This window comes from Polistes fuscatus, unplaced genomic scaffold (genome assembly GCF_010416935.1).
Source record: "Polistes fuscatus isolate 324 unplaced genomic scaffold, CU_Pfus_HIC Scaffold7, whole genome shotgun sequence".
Lineage (NCBI taxonomy): Eukaryota > Metazoa > Arthropoda > Insecta > Hymenoptera > Vespidae > Polistes > Polistes fuscatus.
In genome coordinates this window covers 6,822,668-6,849,111 of record NW_025113151.1, presented here as the reverse complement: position 1 = coordinate 6,849,111, position 26,444 = coordinate 6,822,668, and the positions used below count along the sequence as shown (strand labels likewise).

The 26,444-nt window shown below is 28.0% G+C and overlaps 6 protein-coding genes and 1 long non-coding RNA gene across 15 annotated transcripts; 5 read left to right on the top strand and 2 right to left on the bottom strand.

Annotated features, from left to right (window-relative positions):
- The first annotated feature begins 741 nt into the window (after positions 1-741).
- Positions 742-1,915, top strand: LOC122524476 (nuclear receptor 2C2-associated protein). 2 transcript variants are annotated; one of them, XM_043646785.1, is made up of 3 exons: positions 742-886; positions 1,077-1,167; positions 1,587-1,915. In XM_043646785.1, exons 1-3 carry the CDS (start codon positions 873-875, stop codon positions 1,866-1,868), a joined length of 387 nt encoding a protein of 128 aa, XP_043502720.1. In that variant the 5' UTR covers positions 742-872; the 3' UTR covers positions 1,869-1,915. The 2 variants fall into 2 exon arrangements, with proteins under 2 accessions (XP_043502720.1, XP_043502719.1); XM_043646784.1 differs by having other exon boundaries at positions 742-890.
- Positions 1,809-2,281, bottom strand: LOC122524477. The gene is made up of 2 exons (XR_006305550.1): positions 2,190-2,281; positions 1,809-2,075 (listed from the first exon to the last, which is right to left on the bottom strand). It is a non-coding gene; the product is annotated as an uncharacterized LOC122524477 (long non-coding RNA).
- Positions 2,282-2,415: 134 nt separating this feature from the next.
- On the top strand, positions 2,416-5,273 carry LOC122524475. The gene is made up of 7 exons (XM_043646781.1): positions 2,416-2,698; positions 2,818-3,115; positions 3,300-3,453; positions 3,544-3,686; positions 3,761-3,960; positions 4,037-4,667; positions 4,753-5,273. Exons 1-7 carry the CDS (start codon positions 2,609-2,611, stop codon positions 5,139-5,141), a joined length of 1,905 nt encoding a protein of 634 aa, XP_043502716.1. The 5' UTR covers positions 2,416-2,608; the 3' UTR covers positions 5,142-5,273.
- A 1,517-nt stretch (positions 5,274-6,790) lies between these two features.
- On the bottom strand, positions 6,791-9,486 carry LOC122524473 (pleckstrin homology domain-containing family F member 2). Of its 2 annotated transcripts, none has more exons than XM_043646778.1 (8): positions 9,386-9,486; positions 8,973-9,037; positions 8,576-8,713; positions 8,228-8,291; positions 7,734-7,859; positions 7,558-7,664; positions 7,223-7,480; positions 6,791-7,073 (listed from the first exon to the last, which is right to left on the bottom strand). In XM_043646778.1, the coding sequence occupies exons 1-8, from the start codon at positions 9,399-9,401 to the stop codon at positions 7,044-7,046; spliced, it is 804 nt and encodes a 267-aa protein (XP_043502713.1). In that variant the 5' UTR covers positions 9,402-9,486; the 3' UTR covers positions 6,791-7,043. The 2 variants fall into 2 exon arrangements, with proteins under 2 accessions (XP_043502713.1, XP_043502714.1); XM_043646779.1 differs by having other exon boundaries at positions 7,734-7,790.
- Positions 9,487-9,929: 443 nt separating this feature from the next.
- LOC122524474 (ribonuclease kappa) lies at positions 9,930-10,701 on the top strand. Its single transcript, XM_043646780.1, has 2 exons — positions 9,930-10,112; positions 10,341-10,701. Exons 1-2 carry the CDS (start codon positions 10,044-10,046, stop codon positions 10,563-10,565), a joined length of 294 nt encoding a protein of 97 aa, XP_043502715.1. The 5' UTR covers positions 9,930-10,043; the 3' UTR covers positions 10,566-10,701.
- A 662-nt stretch (positions 10,702-11,363) lies between these two features.
- LOC122524471 (major facilitator superfamily domain-containing protein 12-like) lies at positions 11,364-13,773 on the top strand. Its single transcript, XM_043646776.1, has 8 exons — positions 11,364-11,513; positions 11,688-12,019; positions 12,107-12,314; positions 12,400-12,611; positions 12,681-13,040; positions 13,124-13,274; positions 13,350-13,468; positions 13,555-13,773. Exons 2-8 carry the CDS (start codon positions 11,713-11,715, stop codon positions 13,671-13,673), a joined length of 1,476 nt encoding a protein of 491 aa, XP_043502711.1. The 5' UTR covers positions 11,364-11,513; positions 11,688-11,712; the 3' UTR covers positions 13,674-13,773.
- A 43-nt stretch (positions 13,774-13,816) lies between these two features.
- On the top strand, positions 13,817-25,722 carry LOC122524470 (serologically defined colon cancer antigen 8 homolog). 7 transcript variants are annotated; one of them, XR_006305549.1, is made up of 10 exons: positions 13,817-14,361; positions 14,586-14,720; positions 14,820-15,171; positions 15,249-16,026; positions 16,112-16,350; positions 16,413-16,527; positions 18,987-19,208; positions 19,628-19,799; positions 21,971-22,071; positions 25,504-25,722. XR_006305549.1 is itself a non-coding variant. In XM_043646774.1 (9 exons), the coding sequence occupies exons 1-9, from the start codon at positions 14,165-14,167 to the stop codon at positions 17,964-17,966; spliced, it is 2,514 nt and encodes an 837-aa protein (XP_043502709.1). In that variant the 5' UTR covers positions 13,818-14,164; the 3' UTR covers positions 17,967-18,067. The 7 variants fall into 7 exon arrangements, 2 of the variants coding, with proteins under 2 accessions (XP_043502709.1, XP_043502708.1); XR_006305547.1 differs by lacking the exon at positions 25,504-25,722 and adding an exon at positions 22,838-22,936; XR_006305546.1 differs by lacking the exon at positions 25,504-25,722 and adding an exon at positions 22,661-22,936.
- Positions 25,723-26,444: the final 722 nt, after the last annotated feature.

The window sequence follows — 26,444 nt, the reverse complement described above, 5'->3', positions numbered from 1 at the left end:
TGAATTTTATTATTTCAATTAACGACCAATCGCAAGCCTCTGTTTTACTAGGAAATTCGATAACGTGATATACTTCTTATATTTATTATTATTTTTTTAATAATTAAATAAATTTGTTTGTTTGTTTTTATTCAAAAATTCTTAACAAATTTGGATAATGTCTATCAATTCAAATTTAATAATGAGGAACAAATATTAAATTGTTTAAAATAAAACATTTAACAGTTATTGTGCTATATTCGATATATTTATTTATTGTATGTTTTTTCATTTATAATTAATAGACCTACGTTTCTTTTAATACATTTTTCTTTTTGCATTTTGTTTTATTATTTTTATTGTCAATTTTGTTTTTAATTAATAATATATACGAACAATTGCATGATGTCCAAAATGCAAATATCAAACAAGTCCAAATTGTGATGTATAATATAATTAATTTTATGAATTAATAATTTTAGTTTTTAAATTTTTTATTTTGTTTATTTCTAATAACATAATAGTATAGTTGTAATAATAATTATATCAATTGAAAATTTTTTATTTCATCATAATTTAAAATTTTGTAAACGTATACTTACGCGAATGTAATATTTGTTGGGTTTATATCTTACAATGGTGGTTCTTGTAAGCAATTTTAAAAAAGAAAAGAAAATTTATCAATTTTACGTATATATATCTATAAAATAATTAAACTTTCCAAATATTAATATTATAACTATTTATTTTATAATTATTCGTTATATCTAAAATCAACGGGTAAAATATTGTTATTCTTTAGATTATTCTAGCCTATAAAAACATTAATAATCATAAACATTTGTATTGAATGTACAAATAAACACAATAATAATGAGCAATTTATTAAAGGAATGCAAATTCGAATGTAGGTTAGTTTTTTTACTTTAAATTACTTTTATCTAATCAAACATTTTTTTTCTTTGATGGTATTTCTTTCGCTTTCTATATATACATTATAATTTACATATGTATATATTTTTGTTAATTATCTCTTTAAAATATATTATACTGTATTAATGTATTATTGTTAAAAAGAAAACATTTATTTTAATTAGAGTTAGTACGGTAATGAATAAAGATTCAAGAAATTATGGAAAACAATGTATGTTCGATGATTATGATGAAACGTGTTGGTATTCTGATGCCGTAAGTAACTAATTACTTAATGTTTAGATCAGTGATGGCAAATAGGGTTTGGTCTGCGTGTTGAAAAATTATATCGCTAATAATAGTGATCTTTTATCCGTGCTAGTACCTATGTAAAGTGTATACAGATAAGTATGTGTATATATAATAAATATTAATTATTATTATATTTAATCTATGCTAATAAAATATTAAATTTCTTTTCTCATAGTATAGCTATGAAATTCAATCGAATTTGGAGTTAAGTTTTGCATATATACATGCACCATTAAAAATATTTCCTCATGCCAAACTTGGCACATATACCACTTATTTGCCATCTTCCTGATTTAGATTAATAAATATAATATAATGAAATTGTAGAATTTGAAATATTAAAGATGTATGCTCAATACAATATTGTTATATACACGTTGCAGGGCTTGCCACAATGGGTAAAGATTACTTTGGAAGAAATAAATCTTATATCTGGATTTGAGATTCAATTTCAAGGCGGCTTCGCTGGGAAAGTTTGTTTGGTTAACATTGATGATGATAATGAAAGCACCATTTTTCAGGAATATTTTTATCCAAATGACATTAATGCAAGTCAACGTTTTGCATTAAGAAATCCGGCTTTAGGAAAATCATTTAAAATAATATTTAATGAAAGTACAGATCTATTTGGTAGAATTGTCGTATACAAATTATGTATATTTTGATGATACATTTACTATTTTTCTTTATAAATTAAAATGTTTGCAAGTATAATAAATTTTATTTTTTTATATATTATTGTAAACTTATTTAAGAAAAGAAAACAAATCTTTTTAGAATTACACACAGCATGAATTTCATTGTTTGTATAGACAAATATTTTTTAATGGCGTCAAGTCAATAATTATGTAGTTTTTTCTTGGGTTATATTTCTATGAACAAAATTATTTCAAAAATTAATAATGTTTTTAATGTATTAATCGTAAAATTAAAATTTTGTTTACAAATTTAAAAACTAACGTAAGATTAAATATTTTAACTTTCACCTTTCAAATGATATATTATTCATGAAAATTAAGTAAGAGTTGTGCCGGATACGATTTGCAATGGAAACGCTGTCTTAAACAATTTTTAGCAAAAGTATATCAGATGTATTTGTTAATAAAAATAAAATTAAGAGATAAAGAGAAAAATAAAGCATTTAAATGAAAGATTGGAAAAAAATAGTTTTCTTATTGATAGAAAATAAAAAAATTTATCCGGTTTCCTATCTTGTAGTTGTATTACTGATGCTTATGTTTTGAAATTTCAAAGTGGTTTAAACGTTATTCAAGTTAGGTTATTAAATAGCGTATATGTGTGTATTATAAGTTTAATAAATAATAATTTAGCATAGTATTTAATGATTAAATATATTACATTATAAAACTATTGTTTGTTCATTTTGTTTAAAAAATCATAAACAATGGCTGTAAACACGTATTTTTATCGTAATGTACTTCTTTTAACGGAAGTAATTCCAACAAGCGATGAATTTAAATTACATTTCAAAGAGGTACATTTTATAAAATTTAATTTTATTTATTTATCATTGTTTCTGTGTGTGTGTCATTTAATTTATATTAATATGATAATGAATGTTTAGCAAATTATTTTACCTTTTGTCGTTTTTAGGGAATGTTTAACAAACCCAATACAATTGGATTCATGCATGTTTCACAATATTTATTAACAATATATGATGCAGAGTATTTTAAAAAATCCATTCAGTGGCCGGTAACATGCAAGAAAACAGAAGTGAAATATCGTAACAGTGTTAAAGATTATTTAAATGTAATAGCGAAAGAAAATTCTGATGTCAATTTTCCTCCTATTCTTACATCTTTTTTGGTTCGCGCTCATGGACAGAAGTTTAATATTATTATGTGGAAACTTTCTACAGTAGTCTTAAGAACTTACATTAAAAGGAATTGTAAGTATTTATGTGTTTTTCTTGATATTTAATTTTTACAAGTAATGTTTGCAAATGTAAAAACAGATTTTTATATATATTTTTTTAAAATTGCAATTATATTCATTAGAAGTATACGTTTTGTAAGAAAAATTAATGTTTTATTTGTATAGCTAACTCTCTAATAAATTTTGTTGATTCGCAGTTGACCCAAATGTTTTTTATGCACCACGTTTGGGTTCTACAAACGAATTGGTGAAAACAACTCTCCAGGAAATAAATAAAGATACTATTTTTAATATCATGTCTGATCACAGAAATATGACCAAAATGAAGGAAACATTTAAAATTAATATGAAGTAATTGATATTTCTTAAAAAACACTGGAATTATTCAAATGGTTAATTGAAATTGAAATATTGTTTTATTTGTTGCATTTGTATTTTTAGGGAAGAAAAAGAAGCATGGTCTAACGTAAAGCAAGACATTTTTGAAGTTAAACAATCTGTTTTAAATTTGGTGTCTAAGGCTCCGGTTGATTCGAGCATTAAAAAGTGCCTAACGAATATAGAAAGTACAGAAATTATAGAATGTACGTATATTTATGTATAATATACGTAGTACTGAGAAACGATAAACATAATTTAATTATAATATTATTTGTAGTATGGAAACAACATATAAAGGAAAATTTATCGTATATAAGAAAAAAAAATAAGATTTTCAAGGAAGTACAAATTCTTAGCAATAAAATCACCAATATGATTTCCAGTATAATTAATGGTACAGAAATATTAGACGCGCATCAACTTGGAAAAGTACATTCCTCTACGATTTCCCTTCTTCCTTTGTCGACGAATATACAAGTAATTTATAAATATAATTTAAAAAAATAGAATAAGTCTTAGACGATTATGTTCTGATTAATCAAATTTATTTCAGTATCTTCTTCATAACTTATATATTGACGAAAAATTGGTATTACACAATTTTCTTGCACTACTGAATTTCTTATTATGCCAAGTCTATCAATGTTTAAAGAAAAATGAATTGAAAGATTTATCAAAGTGCCTTTTGCAAATAGAAGCAAGCCAAGAAGATATTACATCTGGAATAAAATCGTTTCAAAGTTTAACGACGTCTATAGAAAGTATTTCGACTAATTTAAAGTTACATTTCAATGAGAAGAAAATTAACGAAACGTCTCAAGAAAATATTTCGGCATTTGAAAATAATATATTTTGTTCGTCTCCGCCTATCAAAATTAATACCAATTGTTGTGAGGAGGGAAACGATGTATTAAAAAGATTAGTGCTTACACCGATAGAAGGTGCACACAAATCATTATTTTCCAGATACAAAAGACATGGTATCACCAATGTACCTGTTTCCCAATTAAGAACTAACTTGTTAGTAGCACGTACTAACTTTGATGATACTTTGTCGTTAAATAATAGCGATAAAATTTTACAAACTTATTCACATCTGCCCAAAATGAATTCTTCATCTGCCAAACGCACAGGAAAATATTCACGTTTATTTGTATCGTATGCAAAAAAGGCCTGTGAAAAAGGTAAGAAATATTTTTATAATTAAATCTAATTAATTAATATTATAATTAATTATATAATATTTTATTTGTATGTTTGTGTGCATAGGTAACTGTAGTATAAGTTCAATACCAGATTCTATAAAAGCTAATTCTACTACTCTAACAAGTATAGAAGAAGCGCGTAACATATCGCAATTTAATCTGAGAAGTACAACAAAGAGTTTCTTCGATCTCAGAGAAGTAATGACACCTGATAAATTTAATACTATCAGTCAATTAAAATCTCAATGTATTTTCAAAGAGTCTAACAATTTACATAACGATGATTGCGAATCAAATAATGAAACTGAAAAAGATAATGCGACCAAAACTAAAGATACGTCTGTCAATAATGTTAAAGATGCGACGAACAGAAGAAGATCTATTAGCGATTTAGTTCAACGTTATAAAAAAGTATTAGAAAATACAAAAGAATGTACAATATATGATAACTAAACGGATGTATCTTCTATCGTACGCTATAATATAAGGCTTCAACAAATTTTTCCACTTGGCTAGCCGTTTTAACCAAGCAAATATTTTTCTCACACTTTGAGAAGTTCTGCTATGACACGTAAGAATAGAAAATTAATATTTATACAAAATTTATATGCAATAAATTTTAAAGATTTAAAAATAGTTTTTTGTTTTACTTTCTTTTTTAAATCGCTTGTAATCATACTCTATTAGAATAATTCACAGTTATATACTAAATTTGTAAAGTATATTCTATCTAAATATTATGTTTTATAGAAGGTTTCTTTATACATAATGATACATAAGTTTCATGAATTTGTTTAACTTCATCTATTCCTCATATTATATCTTGTCTACAATTAATTTTATAATACATTATTAGTATTAATATAATTATAATTAATATTATAATAATTATTATTATTTGATGACATTAATATTATTATTGTTATTGATTTTATAATAAAAATATTTCTTTTTCAAGACATGCAAATGTATACTGTACAAAACTTGTAGTAAAATATTTAAATATTACAGATCTTGTTTGGTTTTTTTTCGTTTTCATTTACGGCAGTTAAAAAATATTTAGACATCGTAACAAATATCTGTTCCTTTATCATTTATATATATGTGTGTGTGAAAGAAAAAGTAAAATGTTTTAAGTCTTTTGTATTAAGTTGTTGCTTACTTTCTGTCGTATTATTTTTAAATAAAAATAAAAATTGATATAATTTTTTTTAAGAAGTACACTAATCTCGACGAACCGGTCTCAGATTTTCTATTCAAGCCGCATCGGTTATCAATGATCATTATTTTTATGGCTTTTTCCAGGTGATAGAATTAAACTTCTCAATTTAAGAGATGCAAACAGATTATTTAAACATTCAACAAGTGTACAAAATACGATAGAAACTACGTAACAACTTAATAATATTAATGATACATCACATCTAGTTGTTAATTATTTTAAATTATAAATTTACATTGTATATATATATAAGTTCATGTATTATTACCAATAGTATCAATCACATAATTTTTTTATTGCCGTAAAAAATTACTTACAAGAATAAATGTGTGATTGTATCTCGCAATATCATTTTTATATATTTAATTATCTAAAAAGCAAAAATACACGAAAATGTGAACGTATAATTGCGATATGAAATTTTCCATATCAAGTATTAATTTATTGAATCAATTTTTTTTTTATATTTTCTCGAATCATAATTATTTCTACTTCATAACAAAAATTGTTAATTAAAAAGGCAAATATTCTGGAATAAAATAAACTTTCCGATATTAATCTTACTATAATAAGAATGTTTTCTTTTTTTAATATGGAAAGGCACTATATGGTATTATTTATTTTCTATGACGAGGAATGAAAAATAATATAACAAAAAGAAAAATGCTTTTTTTTTAAATAATTCCAATCTAGTTAATTTACAAAAAAAATAAAATAATGTTTAAAAAATTTTTTAAACTATTTCACGATTTTGTTTATATATATGTGACCTATTTTTCAGATTAAAAGTGTTTCGCAAAAGCATTGTCAAATAAATTATTTATACATGAATTATCATCTGTATACATGTGTATGTGTTTACGTGTTTTTGAGTGTGTATGTGTGTGTGTGTGTGTTATAATTTTATAAATATTATTTGAACCATTCGTAAAAAAGACATCTATCCCAATTTTTTACAAATTTTAATAATGCGTCTTAAAAGCTTTTCAAAAAATCTGACTTTAGTATAAATTTGAGTATAAATCTTGAACTTAATATGATTCGCATTTTAAAATATGTTTTTTAATAACCTTTTTTATAATCATTTTGTTTGTTTTTTTTTTGTTTTCATAAATGTTACATTTAAACCATCTTCATCGAGCGAGAGGTGAATAAAATTTAGGCTGCAATACAAAAATACGTTATTAAAACATAAATTTAGAATAAACAGAAGTATCGACATAAAGCACCTTAAATGAAAGGGGAAGAGACACAATTATATTAAATTTATAAAACAAAATATTCAATTATATAGAAATATTAATATTCTTACTTCATCGTGACTTTCATCCTTATTTCCATCGTCGTCATCACCAGAACTGTCACCTCCTGAACTGTCCGCAGAGTTACGCTGTTGATCTTTATTATTTATACTGTCGATATTAACCGGAGCTGATGCTTTAACTTTACTAGCTGCATCATAACACTGCAAACATACGCGGACGGCTTTTCCATTTCCTTGTCCAGGTAATAACAACTTTTTATTGCTGCAAGGACCACATACTACCGCACCGCATTGTCTACAATGATGCTGCAAAAATATAAATTATAGTTAATGCATTGAAATAATCTATTGCATTTAAATGTATATAAAATAAATAACCGTACCCGTCTATTTAAAACCGTGAATTGTGTATTTTTACAATGCATACAAATAGGTGCGTCATTATCTGGTACCCATACCGCTGCATGAATTTCTACTGGTTTCTTACCACCTATTATAACAAGAATTAGTTTTTAAATAATTATAAATGTAAATGTTATAGCAAAGTAATGTTACCTACTCTTTCTTAATAAATCCTCGATACATTTTGTAATATGTGCCATCCATTCTTGTTTTTCTGTTGCAGTAGCAGCATAAACAGCAAACGACTTTGTTACTGTTTTAATGAGCCAGCCATTGCGATACTCTATAAATAATGATTAATTACTATCCTACTTTTCTTTATACTTAAACTCTTGCAAAAGTTGCATTCAATGCGACCGATTTAGTACCTGAAGTATAATCCCTGAAATTGTAATAATTAAAGCCCACAACTCTTTTATTCGTTACACATATTTATCAAATATGTATAAATAAAATTGTACAAGAGTTATTAGATAAAATTAAAGGAATAAATAACAAATATATTTGTATCCCTTATATTTGTCAAAATAGATATTTTAAATATTCTTCAAGGTAAACAGTTCTTAATCATAATCAAAGAGATTGTTAAATGATATTTAAAGATACATAAGACGAAAATATATATTACAAAGAAAATAGGTTTTAACTTACGACCATCATCAGCTAAAGATTCAAGTTTCACTTCCTCCAATGGTATAATGTGTTGCTTGTTGTACTGTCAGCATATAGAAAAAAAAAAAGTAATTACATTTTAACGTACTCAACGATTACTTTAAAATCGAATTAAATGTCAATTATTACATCCAGTCTTATCAACTTCATATTTATGATTACATTGATAACCTGTGCTTTCTATTATATTTGATCGAAAGCACAGGTGAGTTTTGCATACGTGTACATGTCATCAACAATTTTTTCATTGCCAAGTTTGGTACACGTGTTACTTGTTTACTACCTTTGTTTTATATGATACTATCGTATAAGAATATTAATATTTACCTTTTTCTTATTAATCACTATATTCCCGTATACTAATATGTCGTTAAATAAAAAGAACTGTCTAGGCTTGGCTTTCTTCCGACACATTTTTGTCAATACACCTTCTCCTACGAGAACTCTTCCAGGTACTGCCAGTGGCTAGAAAATTAAAACATTTTATAATATTATTACAATAATACATAATAATTGTCTTTGAACGTTGTATAATAAAATTTAAATAATATACTCAAAGATGTTTGATTTAATTGAACAAAATACTTTGAACGATAAGATAAGAGAGATAAATCCAAAATATGTATTTAAAATTATTCTTGAAAAAAAAATGTAAAAATCATTTAAGAAAATATTCTGTAAGATTCATTGTTCGTCATTATTTGACTTATCGTATTAATCATACCTGTCCTGAACTGCCGAAGCAGTTTTCCACCATCGTGATGCGTCTTGCATTGGCTTCACTGTTTACTGTAATAAACGTAATAAAACAAGGTTATGTTAGAAACTAAGGAATAAATATAATCAAGAAAACGAATAAATTTAATTAGAAAATAACAAAATAATGATAATAATATTTATCGACACACGACACATTTAACATCTAGTAAATGTCAAAATCACACAGCCCACTTAAATACGCCATTATCCTTAACAATTAGCATAAATCCTCGCGACACGCGAAATAATAGAAATTAATTGATCGCGAAAATAATAAATTAAACGTTGAAATTTTAATATACATCAAGTAATTGAATTGAATTCCATTTGAAACGTGAAGATATTAATTAAAGAAAAATAAGTAGTACACAAACTAACCCAATCGGTCAACCATGATCCTCTATGAATCAGGGCTGGCAACAGCAGGAAGCATGAATCAGACCTGCTATTTAATCGTAAGGAAAATTGTGTGCGAATAATCTTCGATAGTATTAAACGACCCCAGGATTTTGTCAATTATGCGATTACTATCCCATTTAACTAACTTTCATCACTTTTTCATGATAATCTAGATATTATATTTCAATGTTTAAATATATTAAATTTGATAGAAAAAATATAACCTAATCATTTATATTTATATTTTATTCTATTAACTATAATCGAAATTAATATACGTTTTTATATACATACACATATATAGAAACAAAAGTATCTCTCATATGATATATTTGATTATTTTTTTTATTTTTTTTTTTTTAATTAAAATTAAATCTAAAATGATTACAATATAATATTATTTATTAAAATAAATGTTTTTAATCGTTTTCATTTAATAATTGAAAAAGTACCACTTCTCCGTTTCAAATACCGGAAGTGTCGATAATGTCGCACGATATCGATAGTGTGACGTATCGATTAGAATCATATGATTGTCGAGGGCGTAGCATTGTTAAATCTATCGGTGAGGAAGTATTAGTGTAATCGTTGTGAGGTTACTTTGCTAAAGAGCAAAGTAACGAATTTATTAAATACCATGAAAGTATGTGGTCCGAAATATGCCCTATGTGGCTTAGTACTTTCTGTATGGGGTATATTCCAATTAGTGAGTTTTATTTAACGTTAATAATTTTTTAATAATTTTTATATCTTTTATATATTTTACATAAATCACATACTCAAGTTGCAACTATGTTTGTAGTTTTAGATATTTATCTACAATTAAAAAATTTCATTAAAATGTAAAGTCAAAAAATCAAAAAAACTTTAGTAAAATTGTTTAAAAATGTTACTCGATTACATGTATCTGATGTTTGTTGTGCCATTTTTACAGGTCCTGATGGGAATATTTTTCTATATAAAGAGCGTAGCTCTAGTTGAAGACTTAAACTTTGAAAGGACATATTTTTCTAATCAGAATGAATTCTATATAGAAGCTGAAAGGAGCTATACGCAAAATGCATACAATTGCTGGATCGCAGCATGTATTTACGTTCTTACATTCTTATTTTCCGGATATCAATTTTATTTAAATTCGAGATCATCTCTTAGCGTTTAATAATAATAATATATTTCCCATATATTGTAAATGAATTAACAATGCTGTTATAGAGTAATATAATGTACTTGTATCAAGTGATTTATTATCCAGATTATTATATTATGTATATTCTATTTAAAAAACAAAAAAGAAAGAAAAATCTAAATAATCGGAGAAATTTTAATTTCATTAATTACTTTGTTACGAACAAATCTGATTTTATATAATACATTCCATGTTTATCGACTAATGTAAAAAAATTGATCCTGTATATGCGCTTATGATATGTAATTACATTTTGTTGTGAATTAGAAAATATTGTCAATCATACGCTATTTTTCCCCTAAGGTCTTACAACCTCCGTGCCAAATTTGTTAAATTGTTAATTTGCACCTTATCCGCTTTACCTAGATCTGCTGTATAGATTATATTAATGTTAATATGTATCTTAATTACATGCAATACTTTCGTTGTACTTTCTTTTCAAAATTTTGATATTAAATTTAAAAGTAATAATTGACAGATAAAACAAACATTAATTACAATAATTTTTATTAATTTCTATTAATTTTATATAGTTTATAAGTTTACTTATATAACAATCCAATTTTGATAACGTTTGAGTTTAACTTTATTGTTACAAATGTCATAAATGCAATAACATTATGACATTATTTTATAATAATTAATTAATAATCAGGGAACAATATTATAATAGTAAAATAATAATAATTATTTATTTTTGATCCAGAGTATAAGAAAATTTAGAATAAAAAATTTTTTGCGAAACATTACTTTCACGTTTTAATTTAGTCCAATCAATGGAAATCCATTTCAAGTCACGTGAGTGTGTTGTATGTACGAATGACATATTGAAAGGTTATGTTCCTACTTGGTATGAATCATTGAATTATGATGTGGAATTAATGTCATTGCTTTATTTATTACGATTTTATAAAATTAAAGGTAAATCATACTTAATGTTTTATATAATTGAAAGTATTTTTATATGTGTTCAATTTTAACATAATAAAAGTATAATTGTAGTGATAAAATAGGTTAATTGAAAATGATATTTAGTATTAAAATGAAACGAAATGAAAATATGAAGTAATTATTACTTTTTTTTGCATTATATAGGAATAGTTAAAACTTTCTTCTTACAATGCAGACCAATCGAGATGCATCAATCAACGATTACACAGAGATAGTCCAGCGTCTTCCAATTAGATTGAGATTAGCCTACGGAGTAGGACATGTTTTAAATGATATTTGCGCTTCCATGTGGTTTACATATTTATTAGTGTATTTTCATTATGTATTGGGATTTAGTGCTACTCTTTCAGGAGTATTATTACTTATCGGTCAAATAGCTGATGCGTTAGCTACTCCATTTGTTGGTTTACATTCGGATAAAAATGATGATTTTTGGCTTTGTAAATATGGCAGAAGAAAGACATGGCATTTGTTAGGTATGCATAATTTTCTCTATAATCAGACTTGTTCTCGATTATTCATTATTTTCAATAATTGTACATTGATACGATATTATTTTTCAGGAACCATTTGCGTGTTCTGTACATTCCCATTTATATTTTCTCCGTGCATTAATTGCGAGAATGCACATCAGTGGGCACAATTAATATATTATGCTGCTTTTATTATAATATTTCAGTTTGGTTGGGCATCAGTACAAATTTCACATTTATCTTTGGTTGCCGAACTAACACCGACTGAACACGAAAGAACGGAATTGATAGCTATTAGGTAAGGTTTCAATTTTTATCAAATACTTTTACATTTATATTCTAATATTTCTCATTGAAAATATTCATTGTGTATTTGGAAATAGATATAGTTTTACGGTATCCTCAAATATTCTTGTATATTGCACAACATGGGCATTATTGCATATAACGAACAATAATGCTCCTGATGCACAAATTGGACCTGGAGATGCTAATAAATTTCAAACTATTATATTATGCGTAACAGGAATTGGACTTTTTACTTCTCTTATATTTCATATTTTTGTTAAGGAAGGAAATATCAATAATTCGGATGGTAAGATATTTTACGATTAACATTTACATAAGATTTATATATTTTATATTTCATAATCGATATTTCTAGGTTCCTTGCGTTGTAACACGAGACCTATATCAGTATTATTAAAAAATATACAATTATATCAAGCGGCATGCATTTACATGCCAACACGATTATTTGTAAATTTGTCACAAATTTATATACCTTTATATTTACACGAATATTTAAATATGCCAGCTACGTTATTAGCTATTATACCATTAACTATGTTTATTAGTAGTTTTGTAACATCCTTAATTATAGAAAGATTAAATACTAAATTAGGAAGAAAAATATCATATTGTATTGGCATATTGTTTGGTCTTTTGGCTTGTATATGGATACGATTTGGAAATGGTTATACGTATACAAATTATCAAATTTATCCGGTATCCATTTTGCTAGGTACGTACAAAAATATACAGAAAGAGAATACGTTAATGAATTATTTAGCCAATATAATATTCTAAATAAGTGTGAATTATTAGGTTCTGCTGGATCGATCATACTAGTAACCAGTTTAGGAATTACTGCTGACTTTATAGGTCAAAATACGGACAGTGGAGCATTCATATATGGATTTATGAGTTTTACTGATAAACTTGGCAATGGATTAGCAGTAATGATTATACAATATTTGTTAGTATATTTTTATATAGAAAACAAAATATATATATCATTAAATATACAAAAATATTCGTTTTTTTGTTACAGACGTAGATTTATCGTTACTACCGATTATTACAGAAATATACTTTCATATGTTTGCGGTGGTTCTGCTATCTGTGGTCTTTTAATGATATTGTATATAAAACCGTTTCCATCTTACACGGGTAAATTATTAAATGTTATATTAATAATCACATAAATAGATACATTTAAATAATTTCTATATTATTATTATTATTACGTATTACAGATTACAGTACTGTAAACACGGATGGAACTACAGAAACTGTTGATTCAAATTCATCTATTGTTTTTTCTGTTAATGATAGAATAGATACATTCCCAACAAGACAAGAGCACGTTACTTAATCGTTGATAATACAAAAATGTATATAATGGCAGTGTGTTTGTTTTAATGCGTTATTGCAGTGTATAAAAAAAGAAAAGAAGAAGAAAATCCAAAAAATAATATATTTTACGAATATTTTAATAATATCTTTAATAAGATATATATGTCTGTATATATATGTATATATATATATGTATATATACATATATATAAATATTTAAATTTTCATGTTGCAATATATGATGGAATAAAGATCTATACTAAAAAGGATTAATAAAAAATAAGTCACGGAACTTCAGCATGCGATGGTACGGTGCCTATCCTTCCAAAGGACGAATTGTTTTACTGCACGCGATCCACTACCAGGCTCTGGCTGCTAAGCTTAAATTCGATTTTCCGATATTAGTATGTTGGTCCTAGTACAGTTAGTCCCGTGTCATTGATCGCTAAACATGTTCTTAGACGAAAGCTCCGTAACGATCTATCACGGGTGCTTTTTAGTTCTGTAAAAATGCTCAGCTCGAGCAACAATCGCGATCGTTTAATTGATATATCAACAACAATGTCAAATTCTGCTGGAGTTTCTAACACGTATCTCGTACGTCCACGATTACCTTTAAGGATTTATTCGAAACCTAAAATATCTGGAAGTTATACTCATTATCCAGATTCGGCTGGTCTCTCGCGTACGAAAAGAACTAAAACTAGGTAAATATTTTATCAGATGATAAACAAAATTGTTAATTTTTTATTCACTGTTTAATATTGTTTTTATTTTTCATTAATATTAGATATAGGAAAATTCTGTATTATTTTATAAATTATCTTCTTTTTACTCGAAGATGAAGTAATACAATATATTTGCAAAAGTATTATTTGTGTAGTATTATAATATATATTATTATTATTTAAATAAAGATTTATTTTTATAGAAAAACAAATGGAGTTCAAAAAATAGATTTAAACAAAAGGAAAAGTCCGGATTACATAGAAGTGATTTATAGAGAAGCTGTTTCCAAATTAAAATATTTGTTAGCTGAAACTTATTTGCCAGTGGATTCTTCTGGGTAAGAGAATCGTATTTTCATTTCATTTGTAGTAAATAATAACGTAAATTTTTTATTAATTAATTTGTTATAATGTAAATGAGAAATTATACTATACAGAAAACAACAATGTGTTAAAAGTAATTATCAATCCGGTAGAATTACTAAATCTGGGAACGATATAGACGAACAATTTTATAAAGACGAAAGTTTTATAAGCGAAGGTTCAAGAATGAAAGATTTAAATAACGACAATGTCTGCTTACTACCAACACCACGTCCACTTTCCTCGAAAAGTATTCATCCATCGAAAGCTTATAGTAATTTAGCACTTTCTATTGCTGAATTACAATCTGTTCCACCAGAAATTACTTCGTATATCGAACAGCAAGAAGAATATATCGAACAAATGGAACAGGAGTCCCAATATTGTAGAAGCGAATTAACTAACTTGCTTAGCAAAGTTAGAGAGGTATATTTATTTATAATATATTTTATAAAAATAATTTTTAATTTTTTTTCAATAACATAAGAAATAATTTCTAATAGGTCATAGCCGAAAATGAAGAATTGCATAATAAAACTAAAACTGGATTTTTAAAGTATGCTCTAGACGAGCATGAGAATCGTCCTGAAAATGATTGCACTTCTAACGAGCATAGTCTTGCATGTACGAGTAGCATAGATTCCAAGATGAATAAATCATTAAAAATATTAGAAGGGCCCAATATAATATTTGAATCAAGAATTAGCGAGCTGGAGGCACAATTGACCCAAGCTAAGCTTGAGTTAAGAAAAGTTCAAGAAGAAAATCAACTTAATGTAAAGAAATTAGAAAATTCTTTAAGTAACGGTAATGTGGAAATATCAGCACAATTGAATCAAACTTTAAGAGCTAAATACGATGCAGAAATCAAAGTAGAAGAATTACAAAAAGCATTATCTGCAATGCGGGATAGAGAAATAGAATCTAGTCAAAAAGCTAAGCGTTCTATGGAGATGGCACAACAAATGGAATTTGAAAAAAATCAAGCAGAAACTGAAGTAAAAAGATTGAAGGACGAGTTGGATAGACAACATGAAAAACTCCGAGAAGCTGCTCATGAAGCAAGCAGACGTATTACTGAAGAAAGGCAACAAGTGGAGCGTAGATACAGTCAACAAGTCGAACAACTTTCTGCTGATATAACTTCTCAGTGGAATGCAGCTAATAAATCACAATTAGAATCTGAGAAACAGCAAAGGGAATTGTTGGATTTGAAGAGAGATTTGTCTCAAAAGCAAACGATCATAGATAATCTAAAAAAAGATTTGCAGAATAGGATATGTAAGTAAAATGAATATATTTAAATCATATTATTAAATCTCATAAAAAAATATATAATAATTTTAATTATTTACATTTCATTTAGCGAGTTTACAGAGCGATCTTAATCAAGCTTTGACTGAAAAAGATATGGCTGAACAAGAAGTAATAGCTGCTAAATTGGCAGCGGAAAGAAATGATAGGCAGACTAAACAAGAGCAAATTAGATTGCAAACGGAAATAAATGCTTACAAACAACGCATGGAAAGAGCGGATGCAGATTTAGTTCATTGTAGGCGTGAAAATTTGAGGCTTTTAGAGCAGATAGCTTTGTTGGAGAAAGAGGTATTATGCACAAATAAACAAAAATAAGTGAATTTATAATTAAAATAGAAAAATTTTTATAGATCAATTTAAACAGAATGATGTACTCTGAAGATTTTCAAAGAAAAGATATAATCGGTCAAGAGAATAAAAAGGAGACGCCTACGACGACGAAACTGGACATGGAAACTAAACATGGTAAGAAATAAAAACAAAAAAGATATCGCGCCTGTGTTAGGTATACTGTCTGTGAAAAATGTTTCATCATTTAATATTCGCTTGAAAGCATTCAATGTGTGGGAAATCGGCATGCTGACATTATGCCTAGCATGGGCAGGAATACAGTTAGTCAGTTTATTAAAAATTGCCTTTTGATATTACTGCATTTCTCAGTTGCGACGGTTGGTGATCTAGAGGATGCCTTGAATAAACAAGCTAAACTAGTCTCTCAATTGACTACCGAATGCCAATCTCTCACACAACGTTTGGAAGCTAACAACGTTAAGCACAAGTATATTTTTAGCTTCGCATAGATAAAGATTTATTATTATATTTTTCTAACCACATATTAAATTTGAATCGTAAAGCTTGAGAATTCGATTAAATAATTGAAATTATCTTATAAAAAGTATATAGCGTTCGAATGCGCTTAGGATTTATATCTCGAGCTATTCTGTGTTGACAGAGGAGATCAATGATGGGGATAGAAGACTTGGAAATACAGCTTCTTCGTCTTCAAACAAGAAACGTATTGTTAAGGTTGATTTGAAAGTTAAAGTTATTCCTAAAAAGAAGTTAGATTCTTCAAAGATGCCTCTATCAACACAGTAATAGAACGTACGTTACTTTTAACAATTATCTTTACCATTAATACAAATGATTATGTATGCATACTTTGAAAAACCTTACTTTTATTAGGGAAGAAATGGCTACCCTACAAAGTAACATAGAATACTTGTCGAATAAGATAAAGGATTCATTTCATAATCAACAAGGTAATCTGTTTAGTCCTTGAAATATATATTTAGCAAATATTATAAAATTCATATCGAAACATTTGAAATATTTGAAATAATACAAAGTAACAATTTTTAGCACTATATAATATCAATGCATCTTATAACTCACCGGATCAATTAAATGAGACAAAAGTAATGAATCAAAATGGTAATACAAATCCTCATAATTCACAAAACACAGATTACGAAATAAATCAAATGCAAAATGAAAATGACAATGATAACAGAGAAATTTATTCTAAAAAATTGCAAAAAAAAGATGATTTGGATGAAAGATATGATCATTCAAATCAACGTGAATATACTTTAGGAGGCTATATTAATAATAATAATAGTAGTAATATATATAATATCGAAGATCAGTCAATGGAAGATAAAAATGGAGAGCAAGAAAAACATTTAACTGACGATCAAAATGTAATAGATAATACTAACCTAATGGAATCTTCTTATGATCAGTATGGAGAATATGATGAATCACAATATCAAGAACAAGAATTTAAGGATAATGATCAATATAAAGAACAGGATAATACACACGATATGACACAATATTCTGAACAAGAATATCAAGAAAATCATTCTGCAATTAATCCTAGTAACGAATATACACAATAATTTGTATTTCTTTTTTCTATAGCATTTAAACATATTTACTGTATTATTAGAACATGCAGAAATATTACGAGAAGACGTAATAAAATTAGTATTAAAATTGATCCCGACATTTATTTTATTTCTCAGTATTAATAGAAGTTCGTCTTGATTCATATTTATGCATTCAAATTTGTATAATAATGGCGCTGCAAGAAATAGCCAATCAAATTACAGCTGCCTTGATTGTTTGAATTTAAAAGTTATTAATCAAATTTCAATTATTGGATAAAATTTGTATTATTTTTCTATCTTTTAATTCATAAAAAATGATTGTTAATGATATTTATTAAATATTAGTATTTCATTTGAAATAATTACAGATCTTAATATTTGTAATACATAATACATGGACGATAATTTATATTATTAGTTGTTAATTTGAATCACTATTGACGTTATGATTTCTTTTTTAAAAAATGGTCGATAATTTAGATAGTGAACGTGAAAGTGATCAAGAGGATAAAATATTCATGAAATCGAGGACAAAAGGTTATATATTTCATACTTATATACTTAATTATTACATCGTTTATATAATAATAGTAATTTCAGTAAATATTATATCGATATATAATCACTTATTGAAAAGTTGTTAATATAACCTGTCTTTTATTCCAACTATGGATAAACATCTAGCATAAACAATTTTTATGAATTCATTATTATATAGATTTCAAATAAATAATATATCGATCTCTCGTTGCATATCTATCAAACTAGAGATTTAATTGATTTAATATTTCAAAAATATTTATCATTCCTTTTTTTTTTGTTTTTTAAATATTAAATTAAAAATTGTTTATACAGGTGTATTATTAAACTAACAATGTTTAAATTGGTTAAATCCAACGATGTTATTAACTAGTATGACGCATACATTTCTTCGTTGATGTATTTGTAAGAGAAAGAGAAAGAGAGAGAGAGAGAAAGGGAGAGGCATCCTTAGCACATATTGCCTTTGACATAATATCGTTATTTCAGAGAAGCTGATTAAGAAGCGCTCGGTTTACGATGTTTGCGGAACATGTCAGTCTTCCTCTGGTCTCACCAATATGCGCATGCACGCTGAAACTACGTGGGAGGAGCTGAAACAGACTTCGAGCAGCTACCAAGGGAACTTCTCTCTGACGCCCCTCTCTTTATATACAATTCAGGATGGCTATGTATTTACTACGTACGTGTGTGTGAACTACATCAATGTAGGTAAGTAAATATCATCCAAACATTCTCCAAATTAATTCAACAACAAATTATACAATATCTTGCATCACAAAAAAATAAAACATATTTATTATTTTATTTTATGCAAAAACTTGCACTACTTGATAGTATGATTTATTGTGCAATGCAAAATTTTCCTCTAATATTCTTTTTTTACATTTGTAAAGAGAACAAAGTTATGATATAGCCCACTTTACTATATAAACCCTGTATATGTATTAGGTACAAAAATTCGTGCCGTTTTTAACTCTTGCATATAATTTCATCTCCATTGAACAAAAACAGAACAACACAAATTTTCTTATTTATTTAATATTAATCAATTGTAGATATATAATTCTAAAATATTAAGTAATATAAAAATATATCACTTTAATAAAAATAAACGATATTATTTAAAGATATCCCCGAGAAGACACGAACGTTCCCGATCGTCTGATATTTGCACCAATGAAAATTCGACGATGGATTAAAAATCATAGAAGATATTTTCTTCGGCTTGAAATCACAATTTGTTGGATTTCGTAGAAAATTTTCCGAGGAAATCTTGCATGGGAAAATTTCGTTTATACGGTGAGTTTTCTGTAGGAGGAAAATCTCTTCTTGCTCTTTTATATATATATATATGCATATACACCACGTATATATGTATACGTATGCATGTGTATAGTCGTCGGCAAATGAGAAGGGGTGGCCTCGAGGCTGGAGGCCAGGGGTTGAAGCCATTACCGTCACAAAGCTACCACTAGATTGCCGTTGGGGCTCTCATACTGTTCTCTCTCTCCTCCCCTTTTCTCTCTCTCTCTCTCTCTCTTCCACTTTATTCTATCTATCTATCTCTGTTTCTCCTTTACTTCTTCCCTTTCTCTCCCATTACCTGTTCTTCCATGTCTCTTTTCCTCCTGTTTCCTCTTGTTTCACCTTCCCCGCCATTTTCTTCTCTCTCTCATACTCTCTCTCTTGTTCGCTTGCTTCGTTCGCATTCATGATTTGAATTCAATTGCCTTTTATCTGCTATCCTGGGCTCTGGAGTCGCTGATGATAGAATCGTCGAGATCAGAGAATCTGTTACGTCTATATAGATGTAGATATATATTTTCTCTGTCAATCCCTCACTTATTTCATCCTCTCTTTCTCTCTCTCTCTCTTTTACTGTTTTTTTTTTTTTTCGTATTCGTTTTTATACCAAAAGAAGAAGATTTTTAAGCCCGTTAATTTCGATAAAGAGTAATCGTTAGATTTTTTTGTAAAATTTTATAACAAAAACGTTATCTCGTACTCGTACTATTATAAAATAGAATTTCATTTGAAGTATATAGGAATTTGTATTTATTTAAACCAAAAAAAAGGAAAAAAAAAGAAATAAGAATGATAAAATAACCCACGTTTACGATTAGTTAAGGTATTTGAAAATGTGATACAATTGTTATACTTAAAAAGATTGAAATATGTAGAGACACAAAGAAGTTGAGAGATACAAAGAAATCTGGAGCGGTATTCATTATTTACTAAAGAGAAGAAGAAGAAGAGGGAGAAGAAGAAGAAGAAGAAGAAGAAGAAGAAGAAGAAGAAGAGGGATGAAAAGCCAAATGAGGGAATTCGTCAGAAATGCCGTTTTCGTTTGACAAGCATCTGATCTTTTCTTTTTTTGACCCTGAGCGAACGTTAGGACGATGTCGCGTGGCGTTGACGAATCTGTTTAGTCCTGTAATAATACATACCGTTCCTTCCTTCTCCTTTCTTACCGTTTCTCAAAAAATACGCGGGTCTAAATTTATAGTTAGTTAAAAAAAATACATCGGCATGAATAATGAAACTACCGTAAGAGAACAATATCTATTATATTTACAGAGCTTACCTTCTTCTCAAGAAAAAAAAAAAGAAAAAAAAAGAAAAGGTTATACAAGAAAAAACGTGATGCTGCCGTAAAATGTATAAAAGGATAAAAGAAGGAAGAAGGAAAAAAGGGGGAAAAGGGGAAAAAGGGATGAAAAGGGGAAAGAAAGGAAAGAGGGAAAAAACCGATAAAAAACTCAAGGAAATACGTTTTCTAATATTTTAGAAATCATTGACTGAGAAAGAGAGAGAGAGAGAGAGAGAGTAAGAACAAGATGTTAATACGTGAGATTGCAATTCAATCGAAGCAGTAGAAATGTAAAAAAAAGGAAAGCGATTTCTGAGCTGTGAAAATGCTCTGATTTTCGATGAATTTAGTGCAGACAGAATAGAACGAAGAAGAAAAGGAAGAGCAAAAAGATTATGTAGCGGTACATCATTGGGGCCACGCGACTCTAGTACATCGAGGTAAGGATTTTATGGTCTTTTATAATGAAAGACTTCTGATACAGGCTTTTTTCTTTTTTATTCCGTTTCTTCCTGTAGCTTTTAAATGGCTTTTTTTATTTTCTTTTTCTTTTTTATTTCTTCTTTTTTTTGGGGCCTTTTTTATTTGTCTATCTTTTTCACTCTTTCTTCTACCGTTTTCATGCTCCCAATAGGATTTCTAGCTGACTACTGAGTTAACATTCTTTATTGTCACGATTCATTGCCACCAGACAATGTTAAAGTTTTAAAAAATTGCATAAAATCTAAGAAGAATTCAAATAGAAATCGAAATAGAAATCGTGTAAAAATGTGTTAGGAAGAATTTATTTGTTTTCGAGATAAAGGATCATTGTTACAACATTTATAACAATATAATTCTTGTTTTCAATATTACTTAGCTTTATTTGCTTTATTATTAGGTTCTCGGCGTGCGACCGTTGAAAGTCTAGAGGAACGGAATTTTAAGGGACACAACTTGTACCCTAAGCGTGCCGTTATAGGAAGACGATTTTTACATAAGGTAGGAAAGTTTTTATATACAATAGTTCATTTATCCGTATCGGACAGTTATTTATTAGAAGAACAACAATTAAATATGACTAGGAAGAGAAAGTTCTTTAATCGAATTTTATCATCATCGAATAATAATATTCATTTATTACTTTGTTAGTATAAAAAACAAATATTTAAAATACGTTTCCTCTCTTCGTTGAACGATGAGATACAAACAGACAGATCGTCGTTCATTTTTCCCTTTGACTTCTCATATTAAAAACATAATCAAACAGTCGAGTATATAATTACATTACAAACTACATATTATACAGATATTACTGACTTTGTATACTTTTTTATATATCATCTAACACCATAATCTTCTTTTATTGTTAATCGACGATAATCATTTCTCAACGATTTTATTGGTTGGTTATCTCTCTCGGTATGTTTAAAATATAGATGATTTATTTTTCTATAATTCGTCAAAAAGAGAAGAAAAAAAAAAACTCGAGAAACAAAAAAATCAAGTATGGTATATAATATACAATAAAATTTCTGGACTTATAATATATTTCAAACCTCGAACTTATAGCACTTTGTCGGTATGCAAGGTAAAAACTACTCCCACGCAGGAGAGGAATATTTATGCGCTCCAATATCCGGCGGGACGATATATCACGAAAGCTTGCTGGTTTTTTGAGAGAGAAAGAGAAAAAAAAGGAAAGAAAGAGAGAGATAGATAGAAAGAGAGAGTGAGAGAGAGAGAGAGTGTACAATTCTCGCCATAGATAGTAGTCGTGTGGCGTACGTCGAGGATATGACACACGACTATGCGACGAGGAGAACTACGACGCGACAAGGACGACGATGAGGATGAGGATGAGGAAGAAGAAGAGGAAGAGGAAGAGGAAGAGGAGATGAGGAGGGGGTGTGTACACATAAACGGTGTACGAGCGTTAAAGCGGCTTTGCGCCGATAGCGGCACCTTTGATGTGTCCCTCGCGTACCTCAGCACGTCCCCACCCATTCAACCACCGACCCCCACCTCCCTGTCACTGGCATAAAATCGTGAAACGTGCCGACGGAGGTGTCGTACGAGTATATAGTCGTGTAAGTAAATCTCTCATATGTGTGTGGTGTACATTCTCGTGTCCTCTATATATCTATGTGTATGTATGATGCGTGCCTCGTGCTTATCGAGTCATAGTTGTATGCATTCATGCGTGCGTCGTGCGTGTATGTGATGTATATATGATGTATGTATGTATGATGCATGTATGCAAGAACACGCCCGTAACGTATCGAGAAACAGACGACGGAATAAGCCGATCTATTTATCCTCTCTTTCTTTCTTTCTTTTTCTTTTTCTTTTTATTTTACTCTTACTCGATACGATACGATACGATACGGTTACGATACGGTTACGATACGATACGATACGATACGATACGATACTGCCGTTTTTCATTCGCGATCTTATTGTTAGTGTATACCTTCTCTTTCTCTTTCCGAGGATATTATTATTCCCATAACCGCGGTACCGTTTGTGTTTTCTATTTTTATTTTGATAGATTTTTCATTCTTTTAATTTTTTTTTATTATTATTATTATAATATCCTTCTATCTTGCTTGATCGATCGATCCTTTTATTACGGTTCGATTTCTTGCTACGACCCCTTTCATTCTCTCATTCTGTTTTGCATTTTTTTTATTTATTTATATAAATGTACGATGTTAGACTGGACTCGAAACGTTAATATTCGAACGGGTGTTTTACAATTTTTTTCATAGAATTTTTAAAAGAATATCATATAACAATTCGTTGCAATATTTTTTAACGATCTAAGAAAAATTCCCCTCGTTTAGCATGAAATAACGAAATGAATTTTGTTCGTTTGTGAGAAAAAAAAACAAATATTTCATTGTTTTCCAGTCAATTTTATTTATACACGTGCCTTATTTTTCTAGACACTCATTCATATTTAATCCTGTTTCATTGTCGTCGGAAATATCGGAAGGACAGAACGATTTGATTTGATTTTTTTTCTTTTTTTTTCTTATTTGACTTGGTAGCTCGAATGATCGTAAGGATTATGATAACGCTATTGATAGATAGTGTTCGGTAACAAATGAATTTCCTGTTATGTTTATCGTTTATTATTATATACTATCGAAATTATTATTTAAATAATTATTTAGGTTACAATCATCATCATCATCATCATGATCATAGTTGTCGGTCGTTGTCTGTCGTCACCGTTGCTAGCCGACGGTATTGCAATTTATGCCGATCGTAATTTAAGATACGAAGAACGTGCGAGGATTTATTATACTCTTATCGAGCATTGATCCAACAATGATATCAATTTAAAGAAAAAAAAAGGAAAAAGAAAAAGAAAAAGTAATGTCTAAATGGGTTTCGAGAAGTATAATATAAGGGTTTTCAAAGAAGAATCAACTTTTACATGGAATAGATTGATTGATCGACACGGTAGCAGGAAAGTGTAACCTCTGAATCGACAAATATTCGATAAAGTATGATAACGCGTATCGGTTTAACAGTCAGCGAACCGTTTAATCACGAGGGTGTGGTTTAGATTTGGTTAGCGGTATGAATCTCTACTGCAAATTCGTTGAAATTTCTGATAACAAACGGTAGGACACGTTTAAAAGTTATTATTATAACGAATTAACAAACAACAAAAATCAATATTACATTTCTTACTTTATCGTTATTTTAAATGAGAATTGTAAAAAATAAAAACGATCATTTTTCTCACTTTTATTTTGATTATTTTTCTTTTTATTGAATAAATTTCTTTTTCTCTTTATTTTTCCTTTCTTTTTTTTTTGTTTTTTTTACGAGAATAAGATGATGCATTTACGGTTGTATTTTGTCTAGAAAATATTTCGTACGATTAAATCTTTCAAACTTTTCTCACCTCGAGTGGCAGAGAGAGAATATCTGTGTGCATATTCTTTTTTTTTTTTTTTCTTTTTGGAAGAGAAAAAGCAAACTTCTTAATTGGTGGCTTCGGTGTGAAACGTTCGAGAATCTTTCGAATTTATCGACTTATCACTTGAGAGTGTGATATATATATATCCTACTTGGAATAGTTTGTGTTTATTATTATTAGATTGATGAGTTAGTGATAAATAAAAGAAAATAGTGATCAAAATATTGAGTCATCAATTTCGATGCGTTTATATAAAAGAAAATGAAAAAAAACTAAATGATGAGATTATATTTCAATGAGATGATGACGACGACGACGAATGGGAGAAGTGAAATTTTAAACAAAGTGAAAGAAAAATGTATATCGTATCGAGAAGGGTGGGTTTAAATGATACGAAAGGAAAGAAATATTGAAATTAATTAAATGTATGTGTGTGTGTGTGTGAGTTTTGCGAGAAGTGATTTACTTCTTGGTAACATAAAAATTATTCGAAATAGGCACATGACACCCCCATAGGAAGAAAGCAGAAGCAACAACAACGTGGGCGTCTGTTCCGTCGCTGAGACTAAGCAGACGATAGTGTTTTTAAAAGAGGACTCGAAAACAAGCAGCTTACAGAAATATTGTCACGGTATAGTAATTGAACATCTTTCTATCTGGATCTTGGTTTGGTTAAAAAGTGTCGAATAAAAAATATAGAATTTTTATATATCAAACAGGGTCACGGTTAAATTCGTGTGTGTGTGTGTTTTCTTTTTACGACAATTGTATCGATGATCATCACGGTGTTTTCCAGTCCACAATTAAAAACGAACGAAATTATTTAATTGCATTAATACGGTGTGATTTAGGTTTATCGTTTAAAATATTTGTTTTTCTTTTTTTTATTTTTTTCTTCATCAGTAAGGCAATTATCTCAAGATTATTCTTTTTTTTTTTTATTTCATATTTAGAGAATTTTCTATTTGAAATTTTTTAAGAATTATTTCTTATTTTTATTTTCCAATAAATATTTATTATATAATAGAAGAAGTTAAATATAAATTTTAAGTAGCAATTGTGTTTGGAGAGAAAGTCAATTGTAATTTTCCGTGTATTTCTCTTTTCCGCACTGAATGAAAGTTGTTTTCGTAAATGAGAATTCATACCATAAAGTTTTAATGACATCCGTAAAATCCTTATTAAATGTCTTTATTCAGTTCTCAACTTTAATATAGTATCCTATCTTATTGTTAATAATTTTTCAAACTTTATATATTTTCTTCGAACACTAATTCTATTTATGTTGTTATTCGAGTATCATCGATGACGATGCAACGAACATTTTTTTATTATTCTTATACGAAATAAAGATCAAATTGTCGAGAGTATTATACATTGTAAATATAATATATAACAGATATTTTTTTCAAAACGTGCAATAAAAACAGAACAATAA